We start from the raw sequence: 18,047 nt of genomic DNA on the forward strand, positions 1-18,047 counted from the left end.
AGTAGCGTCGCAGGTATAACTCCCAGGCCCCACCGTCACTTTATTCTCAAGGGTCGACAAATTTGGACCTCAACTACATCATCGAACAACGCCATTTCAACTCTAGCCTCGCTTTTCCTCCATCCTAATTTACCGCGATACTCTACGACCAGCTGTATGCTCGCTACATCTCCGTCGATAGCAACGACAACAGCATCTTCTCGCCTTCGCAGACTCAGCATCTCAGGCGCCATGGCTTCGGCCTTCAGCGCATATCATGGGCCTGCAGCCACCGCGTCGCAACACACCATCACAGCTCTGGGGCGATGGTCCGTTCTGAACAACTCATTACCAGGTTCGTGTTGCATCATGTCCATTCTCTCGTCCCATCTGCTTCTCATGCATAACGCTAATTCACCCTCTACAGCCGTCGACAAGATCAAATCCTTGCACGTCTACGATTTTGACAATACTCGTGAGTTCCCGCTTCGTTCAATGGAAACATGCATGCATCTAACACCAAGCAGTATTCAAGACCCCTCTACCGAATCCCCAACTCTGGAACGGGCCCACGATTGGGACACTATCGAATCAGGAAACGTTTGTCAATGGCGGCTGGTGGCATGACAGTCGCATCCTCGCGGCGACAGGGGAAGGCATCGACATCGAGGAAAAGCGTGCCTGGGATGGCTGGTGGAACGACAAAATCGTGGATCTTGTCAAGCTGAGTATGAAGCAGAAGGATGCCCTCTGCGTTCTACTAACGGGTCGTTCGGAACGCGGGTTCGCCGATTTGATAAAGAAGATGGTGACGGCCAAAGGACTCGAGTTCGATATGATTGGTCTCAAACCCGCCGTGAGCCCCTCGAACCAGAAGTTTCAAAGTACGATGCACTTCAAGCAACTCTTTCTCGGGGCCCTGATGGAGACATACAAGCAAGCAGAAGAGATCCGCGTATATGAGGATCGACCAAAACACACCAAAGGCTTCCGCGACTTCTTCGCCGAGTTCAACCGCCAACAAAATATAACCCCAACACGCGGCCCTCTTACAGCTGAAGTGATCCAGGTGGCAGATTGCGCGACGACTCTAGATCCCGTGATCGAGGTCGCCGAGATTCAGCACATGATAAATATCCACAACGAGATGGTCTCGAAGCAATCCCCGCGAGGACGCCAGAACCGACTCAGGATTAAGAAGACTGTGTACTTCACTGGTTACATGATTGGACCCGAGGACACCAAGAAGCTCATCAAGCTCGCACATATACCACCAAACATGCCCCAGCATGAGCTGAAGTACCACGGCAACAACATTCTCATCTGCCCCCGGCCGTGTCCAGCTAGTATCCTGGAAAAGGTCGGCGGCATGGGCAGTAAGATGGAGTGGGAGGTAGTGGGCACAGCTTGTTTTGAGAATAATATTTGGGCGGCACAGCTTCGACCTACCCCCCAACACGCCAAGTTCCATACCGACAACCCCAGTCCGCTCGTCGTGCTAGCATTGAGGAAAGGCATCAAACCCATGGACGCAGGGAAGATTCAGAACTGGCAACCCCTGCCGCCGGAAAGGTCTTTTGTTTTCGAAACTGTGGTTGGTGAGAAGGTCATTCTACGCATCGAGCCAGAGGATCCAAGAGAAGACGAGTACGAGAGTTTGTTTGCCAACAAAACATCTAAACGGAAGCATAACGGCGATGAGGGCTGGAACCAGAGAAACCCACATGGCCACTACAGCGGACGCAACGAGTCCCGAGGCTATCATTCAGGTGGCCGAGCGGGTCGAGGTCGGGGTAACCGTGGCGGTCGTGGTAATGCCAGAGGCGGCCGTGGCGGTCGTGGTAGAGGAGGAGGCTACAACTATAGGTCTCTCGACGATGTTGAGCCAAAGAACCAGCAGGGCGGCTACGGGCCACAGATGGATTATGATGACGCCTACCCGCCACTCAGCAAATCCAATAACCCTCCCGTATCAGCGCCCAGCGGTCCCAGTCAAGGCCGGCAACCGCCTCGAGGTCCAGCACCATCACAAGGACGACCTATGGGCGCCCAAGCAGCCACTAACAACTCGGATCTTCAGCATTACTATTAGAAATAGTCTATAACCGCGCAACACGGCGGCCATCATTTTATCTCAACGTTGGAAGGCATACACTTACCCTGGTTACGTTACACCAGACCCAAAATTGGGTGAAGATAACCATTGTACATATGTGTATAGTTCCTGATACTGGTCTTTTTTTTGAGACCTCATTGGGTGCGTGGCGTACCGGAGGGAAAGCATAACAAGTATAATACCTCGTGGAAGAACAGGAAAAAAGAATGTCTCAGTGGGAATGGACAAGGTCTCATGTATAAGTAAGGATACACCTGCTATCTAGTTGAGCAAAGTCTATATGATTAGGGGAGCCAAGGTCATACTAGAAAGCTGTGGGCAGACTCGCCAATATAAAAAAACCTACCAAGACTCGAACCCCGTTGTTTCGTGGATAGAACGTCTAGGAAACCCTCATCTAGGCCATGCCTATAAGGGTTTCCCCACGTTGATGATCCTTAAATGGAGCGAATTATGCCAGCCAAACAACGCCTAAAGAACTGATCCTAGTCTGATACTAACTGGACCATGTTTCGTGGGCAAGTGTTCAGTCCCTCATCCAAATAATGGCCCCTTTTACTTAAGTAAACCCGTGAATCGATGAGATAAATGCATGACTTAGAACGAAGCTTAGAAGACAGTTTCCAAGGAATACTTATCAACAATAAATACAGAACTCAGTGTCAATGACATACATCACCCAAAAATGTCAATCTTGAGGGCCATCCAGTCATGTCCATGGCCTACATCACTATATCTCACTTGCATCCTATGCGCCACTCCGACATGTAAATAACACCTGATTGTAGTATAGACTACATACAAATCTACGTAAAAAAAAACTAGATTAACCTTGCAGCCTAGTCAGCCTCAGCGGGCTTGTATGAAACACATAGTAAAATCTTGGTTAGAGCACTTGACCAGGTCTTGAAAGAAGTATTAGTAGTTAAGGCCAAGCAGTAATGTCGGTGAAGAGGGTAGTGATATCGTGACTACACATGAAGCAACACGGCATTCCTTTAGTAATAACCACAATACACCTAAGGTGCCATACACTATGTCCAGAAAAATACACAATAACCTTAATAGCAAGTCAGCAGATCACACAGCTGCTGCCTTGAACGTTAAGATCCAGCTGAACAAGTGACTTGCGTTGATAATTAGATTCTGTTAGTTCGGAGGCTTACATAGTAGAGTATGTAATAAAGCTGTACTAACCCTAGAATTGGCCAGGACAGACTTCAGATGTAATTCTTAAAGTTCACCCACGATCAAGGCTCAATCAAGCATTTACCACTTTTAAGGTTCAGATCCGGCCGTTGTGGGGCCGGTGCGGCTCCGAAAAGGGTATACATTCGGCCGAGTATCGCCGATTTCGGCACCGACTAAGGGGAGGTCGATATCGCAAACAGCGCCAAGAGTGAATAAAGGCTTGCTGTTTAGTTATAATGATACATCAAGCATGAGCAATTTTTCTTGCCTAGCTTTGCTCCTGGTTCTTCATTCATATCCTATCGAATTCTGATCTGGCTGAAATAATGAGAGTCAGATTCAGATTTTGCAGGGTCGTCAGTTGACTCGTGTAGATCTTTTCCCGCCGACCTGAGACGCTTATCTCCTCCGCTGGGTCCACGAGAACGGGGCCGATCCGTGATCCGTTGCGGCGAGTTAAGTGTTTGCAGGCCTGCCCACGGCATCCTTAACAGATGTGATCCAACAAGCCCACCAAAAGGTCCACCCGGCGCTGACAAGAGTTTGTTGATCTCCACTTGAAAGAGGCTAAACTGCTGATGAAAGCTCCTTCGGCACCCACATCGGTTGTAGGACATACCTAGGCCTAGGGCGCAATTTACCACTTACCCATGTAGTGTAACTGTTCGTAGTTCTGATTCCCTTATGTGCCGTATTCCGGTCATCGTCAATGTTATCTCATCCTTATCTCTGATCTGAAAATTCAGACATTCCACTATTGCCCCCTCTGTGTCGTGAACTGCATTGTCATATAAACCAAGGGCAACCAACCTGAGTCGGCGGCACATGACGACAGTTGCTTATAAAAGTCGCCATCGCATTCCATCTGACGGGTCAACTCACAAGAACCGGGTTTGGGAGCAGCATATAGACAGTCATGAAAGAAGACCTCGAGGAGGCATCGCCAGCCAATGGCGCCGAGTCGTCTACCTCGGCTTCTTCAACAGGGTCGTCGCCAATCCTAGAGCCCATCAGGACCATTGAAACACGCCGCAGCCGCACCCACGACCTTGATGTCTTTGAGGCCCTGGAGCACGCCCTCACTCCAGATGTCGAGACAGAGGCAGAGCGCGAGGCTCGCGAACCTATTACTTACACCAGAACTGGCACCAGTGTGACCAGCGCCGCCTCTCGCCCCCCAGACTTTGAGGTTTTCTTTGAGGACGGTGATCCAGATAATCCCCGAAACTGGTCAAAGGGTTATCGCGCATGGATTATCGTCTGTGTCTCGTATTCCACATGGGTCGTCGTCTTGTATAGCACATGTTACACTGCATCGGTGTCTGGCCTGGCCGAGGAGTTTGGGGCGTCAACGACTGTGACCACACTTGGTTTGACAACATATTTGCTTGGTCTTGCTGCAGGAAGTCTGATTGTGGCACCTCTGAGTGAGCTGTACGGTCGACAAAAAGTGTACATTGTCTGCTTGACTGTATGGGCTTTGTTGATCTTGCCATGTGCTCTGGCTACTTCATTAACAGAAATCATTGTTGTGCGCTTCTTTGGGTAAGTGGTGTCTCCCAACCTCGTCACAGCCGTTCTAACACAGCTGCAGTGCTGTCTTTGGTGCCGCTATGATCTCAAACAGTCCTGGAACCATCGTCGATATCTCGGATCCAGATTATCTGGCTGCAGCCATGTCCATGTGGTCCATCGCGCCCCTGAACGGACCATCTACTGGCCCAATCATTGGCGGCTTTGTGTACCAGTATCTGGGATGGCGATGGGACAACTGGATTCCTCTGATCCTTGGTGGAGTTGGAATTCTCATGATGATAACAGTGAAGGAGACATATCATCCCGCAATCCTGAAACAAAAGGCGGCACGATTGCGCAGGGAGAACGATGACCCGCGGTATTGGTGTCAGTATGACCAAAGGGTTTCCACCCGTCACCTGATAAAGATCAACATGAGTAGGCCATTTACTCTGTTGGCATCTGAACCTATTCTGTGGTTTATGGATATCTGGTGAGTTGCAGTCCCATGCCTGCTGGCGTGCCTGTTTCCTGTGTGCTAACCCTAACGGCATCACAGGATATCGCTGATTTATGCCATCCTGTATCTGTGTTTTGTGGCATACCCTATCGTATTTTCCCAACACCGTGGATGGGATGCAGGCATGTCAGGACTGGCCTTTGTGGGCATCGGCGTCGGAACCATGCTTGCCATCTTCGCAGAGCCTCTTTTCCGGCGACTGATCAACTCTCAGCCTCGAGATCCAGTCACTGGCAGGCCTCAGCCTGAAGCAACGGCTCTAGTCATGGCCATTGGCGCCATCCTGACCCCGATCGGCCAGCTTGTGTTTTCGTGGACATGCCTGCCAGCGACCATTCATTGGGCTATCCCGATCGCTTTCGGCATCCCTTTCGGTGCAGGCAACACCATCAGCTTCATCTACGGCTCGAATTATCTGGCTGGCGCGTATTCCATATACGCTGCCAGTGCGCTCGCCGGAAACGCTGTCATTCGCAGTATTGCTGGCGGTGTTTTGCCCCTGGCTGGTCCTAAGATGTACGCCGCCATGACCCCTCAATGGGCTGGAACACTTCTGGGCCTCCTCGAGGTAGCTATGATTCCGATTCCATTCGTGTTCTGGCGATACGGAGCCAAGATCAGAGCAAAGAGTCCAGCCATTAGGGCTTTGAGAGAGGAGCAGGATCGACTTGATGCGAAGAGAGCCAAGTATCAGAAGAAGCTTGAAAAGAAGCAGCAACGAGAAGCAGAGAATCCAAAGACAGAGGGAGAAGGAGTGTTGGAGAAGACAGCAGGTGATTGATGATGAAAAAAGCATGCGTAATCGTGTACAGTACCTTATATAAAGCACTCTGAAATGGAAGTTGGGAAATACATGCTACTTTGTGAATGTAACTGTTACGTTGTTGCTCCATGGACAATAAAGTTTAGGTGATCACTTGTTTTATGTTTCAACCGTAAACCCAGCGGTTGCCTTATTTACATACCAGGCCACACAACTCATTACGATAACAACACTACGGTTCAGTTTACCACCAACCACAAGTTCAATTGTACTCAATATTCAAAAACTTTTTATAAAAAAAATTAACGATTACTCAATCCCAATTGGAACATAGGAACAGCCCGATGCGGGGGTCGAACCCGCAACCTTGAGATGGTGTACTCATTTAAGAGTCTCACGCTCTACCGATTGAGCTAACCGGGCCTCGTATCGAGGCTTGATATTTAATACGACAAGCCAGAGATGTATATATGAGCTCTGATCGTTTCCATCGCCAGCCATAGGGTATTGCATTTACGTACTAAACACAAAAAGTTCTTGCAAAATCTCGCCATAGGAATTCAAGATTTCTGTAGACAAAAAAATTCATTTTTCTTGCGATTTTGTGCTGTCAGACTATGGTACGCCGACCAAGTCTCCCGTAATCCGAATGACTTTTGAGACTCCCTGGTTGACTGTCTTCATAAGAAGAACCACAAAGTCGACCTATCCACGCCGAGCAGGTGTCCAACAAAGCACAGCCCAATATCACAGAGTCCGCTGTGGCTCGCCAACACTCCCAATCTGACAGATTCCAACCTATTACTACATGTCACATCTGCTAAAGAATCACCCAAAAGTATTGTCCCCTATCAACCCCCAAAGTCGTTCGTCCTTTAGTTCCCCTTCTCCAATCCGTCGAGCTCCTTAAGCACGGACGACTTGGTGTTGATCTTCTTAAGCTGGGTATCCTCGAGCTTCTCTCCACCAGCCAGACGCATCTCAAGGTCCTCGATGGCGCGAACTTTCTTCTGGAGACTGCGGATCTTCTTAGCGTTAGGGTTCTGTGCTGCATCAGGAGCACCACTTCCGGCACCCTGGCTTGCATGAGCATGGTGTCCATGGCCGTTGCGGTGAGTGTTACTGCGGCTTCGGGCCTGATTGTTACGCGATTGGCTCCGGTTACGGTGATTTCGTCGCTCGGGGCTGCGACCCTCGTGGCCGGAGCCGTGACCTCGGTCGTGAGGAGGAGGCGCCAGGCTAGCTCCACCGTTAGGCTCGCCTTGAGGCCGGCCCTCACCCTGAGCATTCTTCTTGTTTCTCTTCTTCTTGTTCTTAGACTTGGACGAGTTTTCATCGCCTAAGGGTTCAGCTCCTGGGACGGTCCTAACCGTGGGAGCTTGATCAGCCAAATCAGCACCGGGCACAGCGCGGCGAGGGCGACCAAAACCGTTCGGACCGACGTTGGGTAGTCCGTTGCTCACAACGTGGGCGGCACCGCCCTCATCCTCACGCTTGAAGTGCAGAGGAGTGGCCAGACCCCGGGCGCCGGGAGGGCGGTAGGCACCAGCGGGCTTGCTGGGAGTCTTGACCGAGCCCAGGTAGGCCGTAGCAGAGGCATGAGGCGTAGGAATGGGGGCCAAAGGGTCACCGGGAGCAATGCTCTCGGGACCCTGAGGTCGCCAGACAACATTGTATAACTCGACCATATCCTCGTTATACATGAGATTGCCGCTAACATGCCATAACTTGACGCCATTGTCAACACGGAGTCGGGGAGAGGTTGTGGCAGTCATGATGTAGCGACTATCAGGGCTCCATTCGCAGACGCTGGGATTACCGCTCTCAAAAGTGGTAACCTTGCGGAAATCCTTCTCGAGATCGTAAACATCGATCTGACCAGCAAGGTTGCCGAAACCTGCTACCAAAACAAAGCGACCGTTTGGCGAGAAAGTAATAGTGTTGCGAGGAGCAATCGGGAAGGAATGCGTTGCAACGGCCCGGTGGTTGAAGATGGTGGCCTTGGGAGGCATGGTACCATACACAACACCGAACTCTCTCGAGTTGTGGGACCAAGAAACATCATGAATGGGACCCTCCTTATCCAGGGACACGCGGGCATCAAAAGCACCGGTGGTGCTGAGCAGATACAGCGTGGTCTCACCATAGTAACTCTTGCCTGAGCGATCAACGTCGGTTTGGGCCAGCACCAGAAGGCTGGAGCCAAGCTTGTTCCACTTCAGCTGGACCTTGTCTCCCTTGAAGAAGGTCTTTTGGGAGATTGGGTTGGTGAAAAGAGGGACGTTGAAGACCTTGACGGCAGCGGGTTGGCCCTGGAAGTTGTCAGTATACCCTTCTTGAAAATTGCTTTGGTTATTTGCTGACCTTGCGCTCGGGAACAAAGACGGCAACGGCGTGGTTTTGGCTGCCAGGAGCAAGAGCAAAGTTGGTGACACCCTCGACTCGGAGCTTATTCCAGACCTTGACGAGATCGTGACTCTCGTAAAACTGGACTTCATTTGTAACGAGACGAGCACAGTACTTCTCATCAGCTGTGTACTGAAGGTTCCAGCCTTGCTGCTGTTTCTGAACAAAGCGGCCGAGGGGCTGCTTGTCCTGACCGGAGACATCCTCCTCCACAACACGCCAGACCTTGAGGTTCTTGGTGGCATCTCCGTTCTCATCCTTGGCAGGGCGTTCCCAGGTGATGACGAAAGTACCGCGAGGAGAGAAACCGAGCTCGTAGACGTTGGAGATGGGGAGGGAGAGGACCTGCTGGGAAGTTGAGGGATCAATGATAGTGACAGCCTCGGGAGAGGCCCAAGCGAAGTAGCGACCACATGGCGAGTAGGTACAGCACCGGAGGTTACCTTCAGGCTTCTTGAACCCAGCGAGAGGCTGATAGACGGGCGCGGCGTCGGTGATGCCGATGTCCTTCTGGGTTCGGTAGGCAAACTGCAGCGGAGACGCCATGGCTAGTGAAAGTCACAGTGTCTCGTGTCTTGCGTAAGTCTTTTTTGGGGCCGGTTGTCAAAAAGTTCTGTCGTGTCGTGTGCGTGCACTTATCGACGGTCGATGTAGATCGCGATCGTGGGGCAGAAAGCTTAGGCTCAGATTCGGATTGGGCGAGTAAGCGGGAGAGCAAAATGCCAAAAGCGTTGTCCTTTTTCTTTGACTGCGCAACGAAGAGCAGTACAAATAGTCGCTTGAGAGGGGATCAAGAGCGCTGGATCCGACTCGCAAAGGGTTTGGATCGAGAGTTGTTGTTTGAAGTCGTCGCGGAGCAACAAACAAAAAGTGGCGGGGGAATATCGATCGATTGCGATTGAGCGAAGCCGACAAAGCGAAGTTATAAGACAAGAACTGACTGATTCGATGACCGGAAGGAAGATAAAAAGAAGACGGCAAGTCACCCAGAGGGAGGGAGAAGGAGGAGGAATTGGCGCGGCAGTGCCGTGATGTTTTTGGTTGAAGGGAAACGAAACAAGAGGGAAGAGAAAGAAGTTGACGGCTTTGGCCACCAAGCATAGGTAAATATGGATTTTTTTTTCGTTAGGCCGGACCAGGCTCCCATTCTTTTTTTTCCGTACCTACGTAAGGTAGCCCAGGTGGTAGGTGGTAGGCAGCCCAGTGCCCAAGCCCAGTGGAGGCTCCCGCTGAGGTGGCCTCCCTTTTTGTTTCTTAACGGGTACAACCTAGCCACACACCGCATAATCACCGCCAACCGTTCGCCCTTGACTCGGCTTTCACACTGTCTCACTTGAGTTCAGAAACCTACCTTACTTACCTGACCTATTTTTACTGTGCATGCGGCTCCAGATTTCTCTTTGATCAGAAACCACAGCCAACTGTGCTAAGATCGTCGAGTGCTCCCCGAACCTTTCCTTATCTGTTAGGCTCTTTCAACGGGAGCACCAAATGCATTGGATCCTTTATTCTATTCCAAGTGCTAATAAGCCATTGCCTTCGAGTCACAAGAGCCCCTTGTGCTTTTGATACACATAGTTGTTTTGAGCGTGTTTATTCCATTCATCAGCTTGAACTCCATAGAACATGTTATCATTGGCTATAGTCACGCCATCAACCACATAGTCCCCCCTTTTAGTTATGGTATGTAAGGTCTGTCTGTGGTGCCTCTGTTGATCATTTGTGACAAGGTATTGCGTCAACCTTCATCCTACGCCTGGTTAAGCTTTGATAGTTAGGTAGTGGAAGATAAGTGAATCACTACCCAAAACAAAACCAATGGACTCTGTTATTACTCAAAGAATGCATGGTCCGATGTCTGCCACGCCAAGCACCTGCTACATCTTTTATTATCATGGCTACGTGGCACCAATTGGCATTGACGAGCCGAGTTTATAGCACCGATGCTGTCAATAAACTGGATCGATGGGTCTGCACGTGTTCCAACATCGGACAAGGTGCTGTTCCTCTATCAAATACAGGTTGTATTTTGCTGTCTCATTATCGTGAATCAGTCATGTAACCAAGTTGTTGTAGAACGGGAATGGCACGATCACCTGCCCTTGAATTTCTCCTTCCAGCCACCCTTCTCAAACAGCCATAACGCCTCAGTAGCGTAGACTCGGCTTCCTCTGTGACCGCCTTCGTTCATGGCAGCCTCAGTCAAGCTATCGAGGACCCTTCCCTTCTTGACAGCTGCCCAGATTCCCATAGCAATAGGGTCATCCTCACTCTTGCCCCACTCACCGAGTCCGAGACGATAGAGAATTCTCCCCAATGTCTGGAAAGCCATACATCTTTGCGCAGGAACAGCACTTCTGGCAAGATGAGCTAGCTCCGCAACTGTGTATCCTGCAGCCTCGGGGGCATCGCCGTGGTGGTGTAAACCCTTCGAAGAAGGAATGGATCGGCTGACTCTTGGCGATAAGAATCGGCCCTGAAGGTCGAAGCGCAGAGCGTTGACAGCGATCTCGGGATGCGGATAGTATGAGGAGTCTTTGTCAGCCGGGCTGTCCTCGGTAGGAATAGGTGCCATCCATGCGAGCTTGCTAGGGTCGGCGGGTAGATTGGGAAAATATTTCTTGTGCAGCGATTCTAAGAAATTCGGGTCGGAAGCGTCGAGATCGGCCAAAGCTGGTGGTACAGGAAAATGAACCGACTTGGGTTGGTCGGTAATAGGAAACAGATCGGGTGGTATTTGCGTCGGAGCTTTGTCTTCATCGTAGTGATCCGACACCTTTTTTAATGAAGGTTCTTGGGAAACTGAATGGGAACTTTGCGATGCCGAATCTATTGAGGCCTTGCGAGCGTGGGGTGTAGTCGCCGAGGTGCTCCCCGGTACTTCGTTCGTGGCAGCGTCTTCGACTTTAATCGAAGGTGGAGGGTCTTGTGCTTCTTGTTGTTTCTCTTGTTTTGGTGCATCAAAAGGCGAGGGACCAGTAGGCTCTTCGATATTGGCCCGCGATAGCAACCTTTGAATGAGAGCCGGGTTCAAACCGTTCATGATATCTTCTTGGGCTTGAGCGATCTCGGCGGGCGTCATATTTGCAATCTTCTGCTGGTTCTCCTGGTCTATGCGTTGTCTCTCAATATCCTTAAAATCTACATCTGAAGACGAAGCTTGAGATGGCTTTCCGGCTTTAGGTTGTTCGGCAGGCGTTGTTGATCCGGCTGCTCCGGCGCGCTTCTGCTTGAAGGCGGAGGTCTTCCATCTTCTTTTATGTTGAGGGAAACCGGTAGAGGATATAGGCAGGTCGTTAAACTCAGCAGGCTTCTTTGTGGAAGTATCGTGCTCAACGATGTCGTTGATCAAAAGTGTCGGATCCATTCTGGTGATGTATACGCAGTCAGCATGGACGAGATCTCTCTCTAGCTTTGGATCTGACGTCTTTTTTTTATTTTATCTTTAGTCAGTGGAGAGAACCGCGGAGAAATGCTTGTGGGTCAGGGGCCTTGTGTGACCCCACATCCAGTAGCGCGTTTGTTTGAATGTGCCACGTGCAAGGATTTGAATGACTTGGATTAATGGAGCATTTATGGAAATACCAATACTAAGCTTCCAAGAATAAACAAGACAAAATACAAAATAATCAAGGTTGTGCCAGTCTATCCAGAGAAGGAGAAAGTATCCCGAGTTGTTATTTGTGGATGTATTTTATCAGGCGAAAACACGTTATGACTCGTAAAAGGTACTGAGGATTGGAAATTCGAGCTTCAGTCCCCGGTTTTCCTCTATTGATCGTTCTGTGCCCAAATGAGAAGAAGACCCTGCCAATATAAAAACAACCCTTGACACTTTTCCGAAATTCCTGCTACCCTCAAAAGAATTTGCTATAATATCATATGTGCATTTGTTACTGGAACAGGGCTTTTGAGTTTCGTTTCCTGAGACAGACGATTTTAATTGTGAGGGTATGTCGCACCGCCACAGATTAGACCGGGATAGTGGTGCATTAGCGCCGATCGATTCTCGTTCCTCTTGAGTTCCAGAACCCTTGTGCCACAGAACCATGCTCAGACTGTCATCTGTGGCTTTCAATCGTTAAGCTTTCTGATGTGGTACTCGATGCAATTTGTTTGTAACAAAACAAGCCCCAGGAGAGTTCGAGTGTTTATTATGCGCCCCTATTCTTGCTGAACTTTTACGTGTTTGTATTTTCGCTAGTCGTCAAGAAATGAATGCCTCTGGAAATCGGGCGGAGTCAAGGTTGACGCGGTCGGATTTAGTGGAATGAATAGAGTCTGATTACCAAAGGGAAACGTCACAAACGAATCTCTGGTACTTAAGCAATGAGTTCCAAGAGGCAACAGTGGATGACAGGTACAATATTCATGGCGTACAGTACCGTGTAGAGTTCTAACCCCTGCAACATCATTTGATGGCCGAATGACCGATAGCTTCAACATCAATGGAGAAAACTCACAAACAATCCCTCTGAAGTCCATGACGATACATATTCATATCAGCCTCAAACTGCAAATTGGGAGGCTATTCAGAAGATTGGAAAAAGAACAAATTACAAAAAAAGCCACATTCAAGTAGCACCTTGGCCGAAAAAAACAAACTTGTGGCTGATGCAGCCATTACTGCAGCCGCGTTGGATCCCTGTCGACGTGCCGCGCCTAAGCTTGGTTCAACGATTCTGGTTTCGGGATTAGATGGTCCACACCATTCAAGGGGGGGGCAGTTCATCGCTGCGATGGGCTGGGCTGGGCTGGACTGGGATGTTTGTCACTAGGTAAGAAGGTGATTAGTCAAGTTGGTGCTGACTCTGAACGAATTGATCAATATCACGAGGCCGTTATTGCTTGTGATTTTGGTATGACTGTTGCAGCTGAGAGGTGAGCGGATAAATGACGTGTTGCAAGAGATAGCGCTCTGAGGTAGTACAAAAGGATACATGTCACAATGGAAACCGAGAGATTGATTGGAGTCCACAGTCCACTGCAGGCAGGCAGTTTTCCCCACGCTACCCAAGGTATGTACTAAGGTACCTACCTAAGAATGGAACCTCAACCCTGCCCTGGGGAGTAAGAAAAGTTTCGGTGGTTGGATGAGGGTGTCAAAAATACTTGGCCAAGTGCCGTACCAGACTTCCACTATAAGCAGACCTTGTAATATATTCAGAGCCTCGCCTTTTCTTATCCCCTCAGCTCACCTGCGAAAGGTGACCCGACCCCCCTTGTCATGTTCTACGGATGTTACACATGGAATCTGAGTTGGTCGGTACCTTTACCTTTACCTTTACTCTAAAGAAAATATGTATCCGTGCGTCAACGGGCATGGAAGTCTGTTTTCTCTATCACTTCCGCCTATGCATGTCTTTTTGAGTCTACCATTAACTTACATCTTACTCATTCTCCCCCCCGCTAAGCTCGGGTCTGCTGGCTCTTTTCACTTGCTCCCTCTGATGGATTTGACTCTGTACTGCACTGTCCTGTCCCATCCGTCCCCAGCATCCAATGCCATGGCATGACCTAATTACTTGGTAGACCCCCTATCACCATTAACTTAGCTGGTTCCCTGGTGTTGTCGATGCCTATTTTGAGTCCCATCTCATTAGGTTGGTTGTTCTAGAGTTAGCCACGCCCCTCGGCGGTTTTTGATACAATTTCCCTTTTGTCCTTTCCCTTCCTTTTCTTCTGGTGATGCTTGTCATGGTCCGCCCCCTCCCCCCTCGCTCGTTTCTTCTCGTACCGTACCTTGTGCCTTGTCTGTCTCGTCTCGTCTCGTCGTTCTTGTTGTTTCCGAGTCGTAGCATTCTTATTTAGCTGCTGGCAACAAGAGAAGCTGTTGGCCTGCCCCGTTTTTCTCCTTCCTGGCCTGGAAAATAAGAAATATTGTCGTCGCCCCGAAAAAAAACGTAGCCATCCCCATCTCATTTCTCCTCCCTTTTCTTCCCTTCTTTCCCTCCTCTCTCTCACTCAAACATCCACCTCCCACATATTTTTCCCAACAACGACCAGTGGTTTTTATCGTCGAATTCGTCAGAATTCATCAATTTGACACTATTTGCACATCTCAATCATCTCCAAATTGTCGTTATTTTCTGCGCCTGGTGTGGCAGTACCTCTTGACGTCCTCCAAGCGACGTGTACCCTGCAGCCGGCTCACTTTTTCCTTCTGGAAGGCTGCATTCACTGCCAAAGTCGTTTCCCAACCCGAGATCTTGAGGCTATTCAGAGATTCGACCTACTCCACCGCCCGCACCTGCACTCCACATTCTGGCCACTCACAGCTCGTTTCACCTCGTCACTCTCCGACTGGACGCTTTCCCGCTTGCAACCATTCCGTTTCTGACGAGGCCCGCACGCTATAGATCCAGGCATTTCTATTCGCTGTACCTGGTACTCACTTTGACGCTGCATTTCGGTGCCATTTAGCGTGTACCACTCACTACCACCCGTCGACCGCTATTCGTTGCCTTATCGACATTCGATGGTTTGAATCACAGCCTTGCCCTACGCGACGCTTTATCTGATCCTTGGGTTTTGATGCTGCAAATGCGAGGTTCCTTTGCCCACTTCTAGCATTAATATCCTCTGTTTCCAATTTTGGCAATCAATTTGTCAGATGCAATAACCGCCTGTATTGGTGTTTCTATTCACATTCTTGTAATACGCGCTGCACAAGGCTATTCGTTGCCTCTCTACACCTCGGCATGGCTGCGACAGGCGCCGACACGTCTATGTCACGATACGACTCATCAGCCGGCGAACTATCATCGCCTCCTTCCGGATCGCTATCAGAACCTGGTTCACCATCACGAAATGGATCCGGTAGCCGAGCACCGCAAGACTATGACGAGATCGTCGTCGTTTCCAGCGATGGCCAATATCAACACATCGGCCACCAGAATCATAGCGAACGCCCTCCACCGCCTATGCCACCCCAATCAGGCACAGGCCCCCCTAGACGATACGCACTTGTCGACAACCAATGGGTCCAATTAACCGCTGCAGGTGTGCCGCGCAAGAAGCCTGGACGGAAACCTGGTACCATTGTGAAACCTCGAAATTCGGACGGTGCCGATGCAGCAAAGGCTTCTCGAAAGCCTAGGAAACCTCGCGATCCTAATGCGCCAGCATTGCCACGCAAGAGAAAGATTGCCCCTGCAGATGGCGAGAGTGAAATCCCGGGAGATTCAAAGTCTCTTGCCGAAGCTGCATCATCCGCCGGCCAGGGACGCATGTCGGATATCTCCCATATATCAGCATTGTCACCTGCTCATCATAACCGCCAAACATCGTCTTCATTACATCAACCCGAACAACGTTATTCACCAAAGATGTTGAAGCGTGAACACTTTATGCAGAACATATTAAATTCGGATACGCCTGTGGAACGACCACAGTCTCAACCCCAGACCCAACCTCAGTCTCAGCATAATAGCTCTACATCTATACCTGTTCGTACCAGCGGTCAAAGCTACGATCCTATCCGCGGTAACTACGATCCTGTTCGTGAGACAATGGTTTCTCATAGCCCTTACCCGTCTACTTCTGGTTCACCAAGACCTGCTTCTCAAGTGCCTAATCGATCGCCAACCATTGCTAGCCTTCTTGGTGGGAATGAATCGCGCAGCTCATATCAGCCACCCTCGAACCAGTCTCGCTTCCAGGCACATGAACCATCCCAACCACCATCACCATCCAAAGACCCTCGCGGCATATTGACACCAACTCCTTCTTCGCGACCACCAGTGCAGGAAGCAAAGAAGGATGCACCACCTCCACCACCACCCGTTCAAAGGCCAGTCATCAAAGAATCTAACTTCACAACCATTTCTAATGGCCCTATTAAGAAGTCATCGCCAAAGCAGAAGCCTCACACTGGAGTTTCCACGCCAAAGACTGACACCCTCGATGATATGGGAGAAAGTGAAGGCCGTTCCATTCTCGACTTTGGTCGAGCTAAGCCAGGGGAAGAAGCCCAGGCCCCAACCATTGTTCTCAGTATACCTATCCAGGCTGGCGAGACAAACAGATATGTCAATTTCATGCGCATGGCTGAGGAACGGTATGGATGGGATGCTCTTCACCCTCGCCTGGCTGCCAACCGAGACCGCAAGGCTCGCATCGCTGCGGCGGCTGCCTCTCTAGAAAAGGCGGAATCGGGCCGCGAATCTGGTGATGAAATGTCCGTCGATCTCTCCGATGCCGAGGCTAGCAACCCCGACAACGGCGCGACCAGCGGCCCTGATGCCCAGGCCAAGCCCAAGAAGAAGCGTAATTTCAAGGAGGATCAGTACGATGTTGATGATGATTTTGTCGACGATTCAGAGCTCCTATGGGAAGCTCAGGCGGCAGCAAGCCGTGACGGGTTCTTTGTCTACTCCGGCCCTCTTGTACCCGAGGTCGAGAAGCCAGCTGCTGGGTATGTATCTTCCTTTTTTGTCTTATGTGATCAAGCAATAACAAGTAATAGCCATGATGGTCCCCCTAAGCGTGGACGGGGTGGAAGAGGTAGCAGGGGAGGTGGAAGAGGTGCGTCGACCAGAGGCGGGACAGGCAGCGGCCGCGGCGGAGGACCTGGATCTCGAGGTGGCTCTGTCACCCGAAAACCCCGTATCACTAAGCAGGAGAAGGCACAACGGGAACGCGAGAAGGCTGAGCGCGAAACAATGGCCCAAATGGCCAAGACACCTACCCAGGGTGGCCACTCACTAAACCCAACCACGCCATCCTTCGCTGTGAGCGAGTTAGGGGCTTAGAATCCTTCGTCATCTGCAAATGGTTCTCGTTTCACGCCATAAAATCTTCGACGCCAGCGTTGAGCGTAACACTCTTGAAAAGAGAAACAACATTCAAACAAAAGGTGTGCTCCAACTCAGCACACTTAACTTTCTGTCATCATGCTATGGCAGCATACACCGCCCACAACTACTTACACCGGGAATCCCGAGTCCTCCCCATTTTTTCCTTTGTTTTGCACTCTCCGAGGCTTTTTTGCGGATCATGGATGATCCGGCATGGCCTCCTTATGAGGTTTCCAGATTTGTGGGAGTATTGGCGTGTGAGAGATTTGATCCTGGGACTACAGGCGTTTACCTGGTTTATATGCTTGCAGACGGATGACACATGGGTGGCCCCAGTCATGAAGCAAGAAAAGACCAGAGATGATTGATAATTCGCCCTCAGACAATGGTGGCTTTTGAAAGGAGAATAGCCAGACAAGGGGTTACAACCATTCGGGCACTTCCCACAAGAAGACTAGTTCAGCGGTATTAGATGTTAGAGTTGGAGTTGAACAATTGTAAAAGATGATGGTCTGATGAATATAGCAGTAACGAGCCTATATCAAAATTGCACTTTGCCCTGGTAACCGAAATCACAGACGTGGACTTCTAATAGCGTTTCGTTGTGAACAAATTTCTGTCATTCATGATCTGAATCCAAATGTATTCTCCAACGTCTCAAGTTTGCGAACAAGCCTGTCACCATCACAATACGCATATCATTCCAGGCAACTGGCTGCCCACTTGACAAATCAGAAAGCATCCGCTGTCTCGCTTTTC

General features: G+C 50.0%; 5 protein-coding genes and 1 non-coding gene across 6 annotated transcripts; 3 read left to right on the forward strand and 3 right to left on the reverse strand.

The window, feature by feature from the left end:
- Window positions 1-231: 231 nt before the first annotated feature.
- Window positions 232-2,071, forward strand: FMAN_06028 (uncharacterized protein; the record flags this gene model as incomplete). The annotated part of the gene is made up of 3 exons (XM_041827243.1): window positions 232-334; window positions 407-454; window positions 507-2,071. The coding sequence occupies 3 exons, from the start codon at window positions 232-234 to the stop codon at window positions 2,069-2,071; spliced, it is 1,716 nt and encodes a 571-aa protein (XP_041678225.1).
- Window positions 2,072-4,202: 2,131 nt separating this feature from the next.
- FMAN_06027 (uncharacterized protein) lies at window positions 4,203-6,102 on the forward strand (the record flags this gene model as incomplete). The annotated part of the gene is made up of 3 exons (XM_041827244.1): window positions 4,203-4,831; window positions 4,881-5,294; window positions 5,361-6,102. The coding sequence occupies 3 exons, from the start codon at window positions 4,203-4,205 to the stop codon at window positions 6,100-6,102; spliced, it is 1,785 nt and encodes a 594-aa protein (XP_041678226.1).
- Window positions 6,103-6,422: 320 nt separating this feature from the next.
- Window positions 6,423-6,507, reverse strand: tRNA. Its single transcript is given in 2 exon segments — window positions 6,423-6,458; window positions 6,471-6,507. It is a non-coding gene; the product is annotated as a tRNA-Lys (tRNA).
- A 452-nt stretch (window positions 6,508-6,959) lies between these two features.
- Window positions 6,960-9,036, reverse strand: FMAN_06026 (uncharacterized protein; the record flags this gene model as incomplete). The annotated part of the gene is made up of 2 exons (XM_041827245.1): window positions 6,960-8,396; window positions 8,449-9,036. The coding sequence occupies 2 exons, from the start codon at window positions 9,034-9,036 to the stop codon at window positions 6,960-6,962; spliced, it is 2,025 nt and encodes a 674-aa protein (XP_041678227.1).
- Window positions 9,037-10,582: 1,546 nt separating this feature from the next.
- FMAN_06025 (uncharacterized protein) lies at window positions 10,583-11,857 on the reverse strand (the record flags this gene model as incomplete). The annotated part of the gene is made up of 1 exon (XM_041827246.1): window positions 10,583-11,857. One exon carries the CDS (start codon window positions 11,855-11,857, stop codon window positions 10,583-10,585), a length of 1,275 nt encoding a protein of 424 aa, XP_041678228.1.
- A 3,334-nt stretch (window positions 11,858-15,191) lies between these two features.
- Window positions 15,192-17,243, forward strand: FMAN_06024 (uncharacterized protein; the record flags this gene model as incomplete). Its single annotated transcript, XM_041827247.1, has 2 exons — window positions 15,192-16,906; window positions 16,958-17,243. The coding sequence occupies 2 exons, from the start codon at window positions 15,192-15,194 to the stop codon at window positions 17,241-17,243; spliced, it is 2,001 nt and encodes a 666-aa protein (XP_041678229.1).
- Window positions 17,244-18,047: the final 804 nt, after the last annotated feature.

Source organism: Fusarium mangiferae (genome assembly GCF_900044065.1).
Source record: "Fusarium mangiferae strain MRC7560 genome assembly, contig: FMAN_scaffold002, whole genome shotgun sequence".
NCBI lineage: Eukaryota > Fungi > Ascomycota > Sordariomycetes > Hypocreales > Nectriaceae > Fusarium > Fusarium mangiferae.